Raw genomic sequence first — 7122 nt, forward strand, 5'->3', positions numbered from 1 at the left:
CAGGAGCATATGGAAGACCTTCACCCGAATAATAAAGAGAAACAGGATAGAGGGGCATGCCATTTTCCTTCAGCCCACAAGAGCTGCCTTTAGTCATACTAGTACCGTCAATGTCCATAGACTCGCACGTTGACAGGTCAATATAAATGTCAAACTCTATATAAAGAAATAGAAAAATCATAAAAAAAATGGCATGTTATATAGCATTAAGAATATGAATATAACATGTTATATAGCATTGAGAACATGTGAATAAACAAAGGCGGAAGAAAATGACATGTGTATTTTGCAAAAAAAAATAAAAAATGGCATGTTATACACACAAATTAACAAAGGCAGAAGAAAACAACCTGTCAAAGTTGAAGAAAAATACACATGCTCCAACACCACGGATTAACAAAGGCTGGTGCTTCTGCTTCTCGTCCATGACTTCGCACACGCTTCTCCGCCACGGAGATTCTCGCTTCTGCTTCAAATGGAAATGGAAGGGCTTGCAGTTTGCGTTTTTCCTTCCAGCTTCTTGGATTGGGGGAAATATGGAAATGGAAGGGTTTGGAGTTTTTTTTTGGATTGGATAACCTATTGGGCCTGACATTTTTTAAAACAAAAAGAGGCTCACCTTAATTTTTAACCTTCTGCAACGTTTATAAACGATGTGAAAGGTTCAACTTTTCACAGTGTTTATAAAACGTTGCAAAAGAACATTTTTCGCAACGTTTTTTAAACACTGCGAAAAGTTGAACCTTTCGCAACGTTTTAAAAACGTTGCAAATATAAAAAGATTCGCAATACTAAATAAACGTTGCAAACTGTGATATTAGCAACATTCACTTCAAAAATGTTGTCAAATCTTAATTATTAACACCAATGGCAACATTCACTTATTACAATGTTGTAATAGACACTTTTAGCAACATTTAATTGATAAATGTTGCCTTTTACTTGTTGTAAAAGCACTTTTTTGTTGTGGTGATAAAAAAAAAATTGATTTATGGTTCGATTTGATTCTCTTGGAATCAGAACCAAATGGAATCATATCCGCCTTTAATGAATATCACCATCCAAAAATACAAGAATAATGAAGGAGAGATGTTCGGGACGAGTAGATAGATCTTTAAAGCCCATTTAGGCATGGGCTGACCTGATGAAAGACTAAGTCGATGCCTACACTGGAATTTTGGGCCACACCCTCCATTTAACAATATGTCAGCAACCAGAGTTATTAAAAAAAAAAATCAAAAACAAAAAATTGAAATGGGCCAAATAATTGGCCCATGTTATCTTATTAACTACATTCTACAAAGGGAAAAATTCATAATACCGATAGTAACTTTGGCCTAATTCAAAAATAAGGTAACATGTTTACATTTTCTGATATCAAATTTTATAAACAACTGTACGTCAAAATCTCTTTCCAAACCAGTTTCCTAAAAACTAGGAACGTATCTCCATCAATGCACGTATCTCCATCAACGCCAGTCTGTATCATAACAAATTCACATCCCTGAAATAAAATGTTTCATCTCCAAGCTGACGACAAAAAAACTGAATTTGCTTTTTTTTTTTGTTAACGAAATTCCTTCGATTAACGTTGATCGTATAATCCAGGTCACAGTTGGGGAAAGACGATCGCGTAACAGCAGATTAGTCAACGGATTCGTCCGAACATCATCTAATTCAGCAGTCGTCGTTGAATTTAGGGGTTTCGATTTTTATCGGGTATGTCATTGAAATTCAATTAATCTCACAATCCGCTTACTGCCTGATAACCACTGCGATGCAATCGCTGTTATATGTGAATTATGACTGTGATCTTAATTGCATTAGAATTGGTGACGCATTTCCTCTCATCTACGTATTGCGACTTCTTTTCAATATCTGTGACTTGATGCTCTGACCTGATCTCCATTTGCATTTGAAACTTTTACATATTTGTTGTAATAATCGTATTGTGCTCCATTTGAAACTTTGACACATATGTGACATGATGCCGTGACCTGTTCCAATGACGAATTTGCTGTTATCCGCAAAATGTGACTCCGTGTCATAATCTGTGTATTCATTAGTTGTGACCTAAACCTTGTTTTGTAATTGACATTATTCTAGTTGATGTTACAGAAATGGGATACATACATGTTTGCCTATTGAATGGCTCAGAGCCTTCGTTGGTCTTAATCGATCGTAATTGCGCGTACATGCAACTGGTGGATACAGTTATGGTCGAGATTGGATTGGATCCCACTGAAGTGGCAGTCACAATGAAGTATGTTTTGAATAGTGAACTGCCTCCAATTGTGATCAAGAATGACAATAATGTGTTGTCATACATGACGTTGAAAGATATGGATCGTGACCCATCCAAATATCCAATCATCATTGAGGTCACGGAAGAAGATAGCCAACAGAACAATGCAATGTTACCATTTGGTGTGGAACCCAATGGATCAAAATTTTCATTGATGGATATGTCATCATATATATGCGGGGCGATAATAGAACCGTTGTGTGACAATTATGAGCATGAGGTCACGGTTGTATCGGTCGCCAATGCTAGGGATGTAGAGATGGGAAAGGTTTTTCGTAATAAAGAGATCATGAAGCCGAGCTTGTCCCTTTATGCGATCCAAAACATGTTTGAATATGTGGTTGTTCGATCAGATAAGAAGGACTATCTTGTCAAGTGTTCACATGACGAGTGTGATTGGATTTGTAGAGCATCTAGGATGGCTAGAACGGACTTGTTTGAAATTAGGCATATTGTAGAAGGTCACAGATGTGCTTCTAACATTGTACTTGGTTTTCATAGGCAAGCAACAAAAGCACTTGTGTTGCACTGCATAACATACAAGTACACATCGTCACGCACTCTGTATACCCCAAATGATATACGTAATGACGTGTTGCATATGTATGGAGTATCGTTGAATTATGTGAAAGTGTGGAGGTCTTAGGAGGAAACTTTGAAACTGATTAGGGGTGATCCAACAGATTCTTTTAATAATATACCAAGATTCTTTGCCATGTTGCAACATACAAATCCTGGAACGGTCACAGATCTGGAGCTTGATGGTCACAATAGGTTCAAATATTGCTTCAAGGCGCTAGGCGCATCAATTCGAGGTTGAGGACATTGTAGGCCAGTTTTTGTGGTTGATGGCACGTACTTAAATGGACACTATGGTGGGACGTTATTTACGGCATGTACACAAGATGCAAATAGTAGCATATACATACTTGCTTTCGGGATTGGGGATAGTGAGAATGATGTCTCGTGGACATGGTTCTTCGAAAACTTGAGGAAGGCGTACGGCTATAGAGAAGGGTTGTGCTTCGTATTGGATCGCCATAATAGTATCAAAAATGCTATTGAGAAGATGTATCCAGAAACATGTCAATGAATTTGTTCGTATCATCTACTTCAAAATTTGAAGTCACGTTATGAAAAAACGGGTAAAAATATAATGCAAACATTTAATTCAGCTGTTCGTGCCTACACGTTGTCAGAATACGAATATAACATGCAACAACTCGACGTGATTAATGGAAAGATAAGGGATTACTTGGTAATATATTACATAGTACCACCAAGTTATATTCTTGTGCATACATTTATTACAATATTGTGAAATATATCATTAACAGATAATCGTGTTTATGTTTGTAGGACGATGTTGGACCCACTAAATGGTCACGATTCCACATGCCAATGAATCGATATTCTACAATGACATTGAATATAGTAGAGTCGGTTAATGTGGTCACAAAATCTGCTAAGAACTATTCCATTGTAGCTTTGTTGGAGTCATTGCGACAAATCATACAGTCATGATTTTGTAGACATCGGAAACCCGCACAAGCCATTTTCACAACCTTGTCAAGCAAGTATGAGAGAAGCAAATGAGGAAAATAAGCACGGATATGAGAAACTTGAGGGTAATGTCAACATTTGTGCCTGAAATGTTATCTGTGACCTGTAACTTGTTCGTTGTGGCCAACTTCTTAGTGACATTGTTATATTATTTTTTGATTGTAGGTTGCGCGTATTAATCAGGCAATGTTCTTAGCCAGCTATGAAAATTTAACTTTTGTTGTTGATATAGAAGGATGTACATGCACGTGTAGGAAGCTTCAAGTTGATCAACTACCCTGTCCACACGCTCTGGCTGTCGTTGCAAGTGCGAAGATGGATCCATATGAGTTTTGTTCATATTATTACACGAGAGAAGCATACAAGAATACTTACAACGAAATTGTTTTCTTTGTAGGAAATCCAAATGAATGGATAGTGCCCAAAGACTTCGAGAACATAGTCGTGTTACCATCTAATCAAAAGCGAAGTTGCGGAAGGCCTACTGAGAAGAGGTTTAGATTTGTAGTTGAAGATAACATAACTGTCAAATGCGGTCGTTGTGATGAAAGTGGTCACAATCACAGAACTTGTAGCAGTTTGGTTCCATTAAGTCAGATTCAATCGAAAAAACAAAAAAAAGATAAGGAAGTCGACTGATGATACATATCACGAAACTTGCAACAGTTTGGTTCTGTCAAGACAGTTGGTTTACTTTTTCATTCATTGTTTGAATGTAATATCGGACAAAATTTGTTAGAGGACACAAATATTTATTTAATAACATCATTTCCAAGTTCAAACCTTATAATAAGGATGTTTTACTATTGTACTTGTAATGTTCCTTCCACATGAACACATTTTTAAATACAAGCAAACATGATAGGTGGGGATTGGGTATAGCCTAAAAGAACCTGTTACGTGTGTTGTGACCATTACAATGCGAATTGTCACCGAGGGGGTTGTTACATTCACTTCATAATAAACGAGTGTGGGGTGTCACAGGGAAAAAATGGTCCGTTAGCTGTTATGTGAACCTGGAACATTGACTTGTGACGAATGTGGTTATGCACAAAGAATATTATACTTATTGCGACATTTACGGTGACTTTTTATTTAACATGTGACCTGTACTGGGACCCGTTGGCGAGACTGTGCATAAGAAATTGGAAGATGTGATCTCTACTGTGACCTGTTTCCAGTTGCCTGTGACCTTTGCAGCGAACTATGGTTGTGCACAAAGAATATTATACTTATTGTGATATGTTAGTTGACCTTTTATGTGACATGTGACCCGTACCGTGACCCGTTGGCAAGAGACTGTGCATAAGAATTTGGAACATGTGATCTCTGCTATGACCTGTTTCCAGTTGTTCGTGATATGAACAATATACATCAAACTGTGACCTGGTCGGTGACCTCTTATGTGACCTGTTTCCAGTTGCATGTGACCTTTGCAGCGAACTATGGTTGTGCACAAAGAATATTATACTTATTGTGACATGTTAGGTGACTTTTTATGTGACACAATATCTCAAGCTGAATAATACATTCAAAACATAATTTCAAGACACATAAAATCTAAAACTCAAACAGTTGTTTAATTACTGTTGCTTAAATCAAATACAAAAGAGTATCCTCAAAACAAAACACCCTTGTTCAAAGCAAACAAAAAAATTGTCCATAACCACACTTCATATTCCATTCTACTGCATTTTCAAACTACACCTCTAATGTCATTCAATAACTATACTATCTCCACTGGTTGGCAGCAACGTCTTTCTCTCTGTACTGGTTTCATAGTGCTTGAATAACAATGATGCAACATCCAGATGTGCTCCAGCTGCATCAAATTTTATCGGCATTGATCCTAAATCATCATGAAGCATGTACTCGGCATATTTAATCACATATATGCCACAGTTATGCCTGCAAATTGAAAAAATTTCCAGTCCATTATGTGTAGAATCATATTATTACAGTATGTTTAGATTTTCGGTGACAAAAATTGCCCATTATTCTATTGTGGGACGAAGGAATTAAGCACCACCTTCAACTCCTTGGAATCGTCAGCGGATGGATCTGAATCCTTTCTCCAAATTCCAATACGGTCCATAAGGTGAGGGATCATTTTGACGAAAGGATCAATTCCGATAAGGACCTTGATGTCATTGTATGTTTTCCTTGCCGAATTTAATACAAGTAAGGTTTGCTTTTTGATATCAAGCACTGCAAGCATCTAATGCGCTTTGTTTGTAGGCAGAATGGATATGAACACAAGGTCCACTTCTGCCCAAAGTTTGCTCAGTGGAATTCGTGCACCTGTGATGTCGTCAATGAGTCTCTCATCCGTGACAATTACCACTGGATCTTGCTTGAACTTTTGGTACATATTCTTCAGCTTGGCTTGAAGCAACGTGTCGGTCGTGGTGGCGATGACTTTGATGTTTTTGCAGTTACTTGCTAACTGACGTATGTAGTAAAAGCACACATCCATATGCTAAAAAAATGGAAAACTGTGAGATTGAATTGACGTATAAATTGTGTAGGGTGAACTATGACCAGAAAATATGCTTGAGTGCACTCTGTAAATGACTGTAATCTATTCACCGTTATCTATGACCAACCGCAAATGGTCTGTGACCATTACATGTGACCTATTATACATACCAAAATGTGACCAGCACTGGGACATACGAACCATACATATGGCATTGCGAACTTTATAAATTGAAAGTAAGAGGGATGTAGGCAGTGACATATAGGTAGTTGGCTGTGAACATGACCATGGAATGTATGACATACTCATATGAATTGAGACTTACAAAGAGATACATACCGAACAACTCAGTGACCCATACCTAGACACAACTTCGTACCACCATCTTCTAAATTGTGTAGGGTGAAATGTGACCAGGAAATGTGCTGGAGTGCACTCTCTAAATAAACTGTAACCTATTCGCCTTTATCTGTGACCAACCTCAAATGGTCTATGACCATTACATGTGACCTGTTATGCATACAAAAAATGTGACCTGCATTGGGACAAATGAAATACGTGTGTCGCATTGCGAACTTTATAGACGCTGGAATGTAAAAGGGACGAGGACAATGACGTATAGGTACTTGGCTATGACCATGACCATGGAATCTATGACCTACTCATATGAATTGAGACTTACAAAAGGATACATACCGAACTACTCAGTGACACATCGCTAGACACAAGTTCGTATCACCATGTTTTATTTCCGACGACGAACTGACCAACAAGA

The 7122-nt window shown here is 37.7% G+C and overlaps 1 protein-coding gene across 1 annotated transcript; it reads left to right on the plus strand.

Moving 5' to 3' along the window:
* The first annotated feature begins 3461 nt into the window (after positions 1 to 3461).
* LOC111409391 lies at positions 3462 to 4507 on the plus strand. The gene is made up of 3 exons (XM_023039444.1): positions 3462 to 3563; positions 3665 to 3787; positions 4034 to 4507. Exons 1-3 carry the CDS (start codon positions 3462 to 3464, stop codon positions 4505 to 4507), a joined length of 699 nt encoding a protein of 232 aa, XP_022895212.1.
* Positions 4508 to 7122: the final 2615 nt, after the last annotated feature.

This window comes from Olea europaea, chromosome 14 (assembly GCF_002742605.1).
Source record: "Olea europaea var. sylvestris chromosome 14, O_europaea_v1, whole genome shotgun sequence".
Classification (NCBI taxonomy): domain Eukaryota; kingdom Viridiplantae; phylum Streptophyta; class Magnoliopsida; order Lamiales; family Oleaceae; genus Olea; species Olea europaea.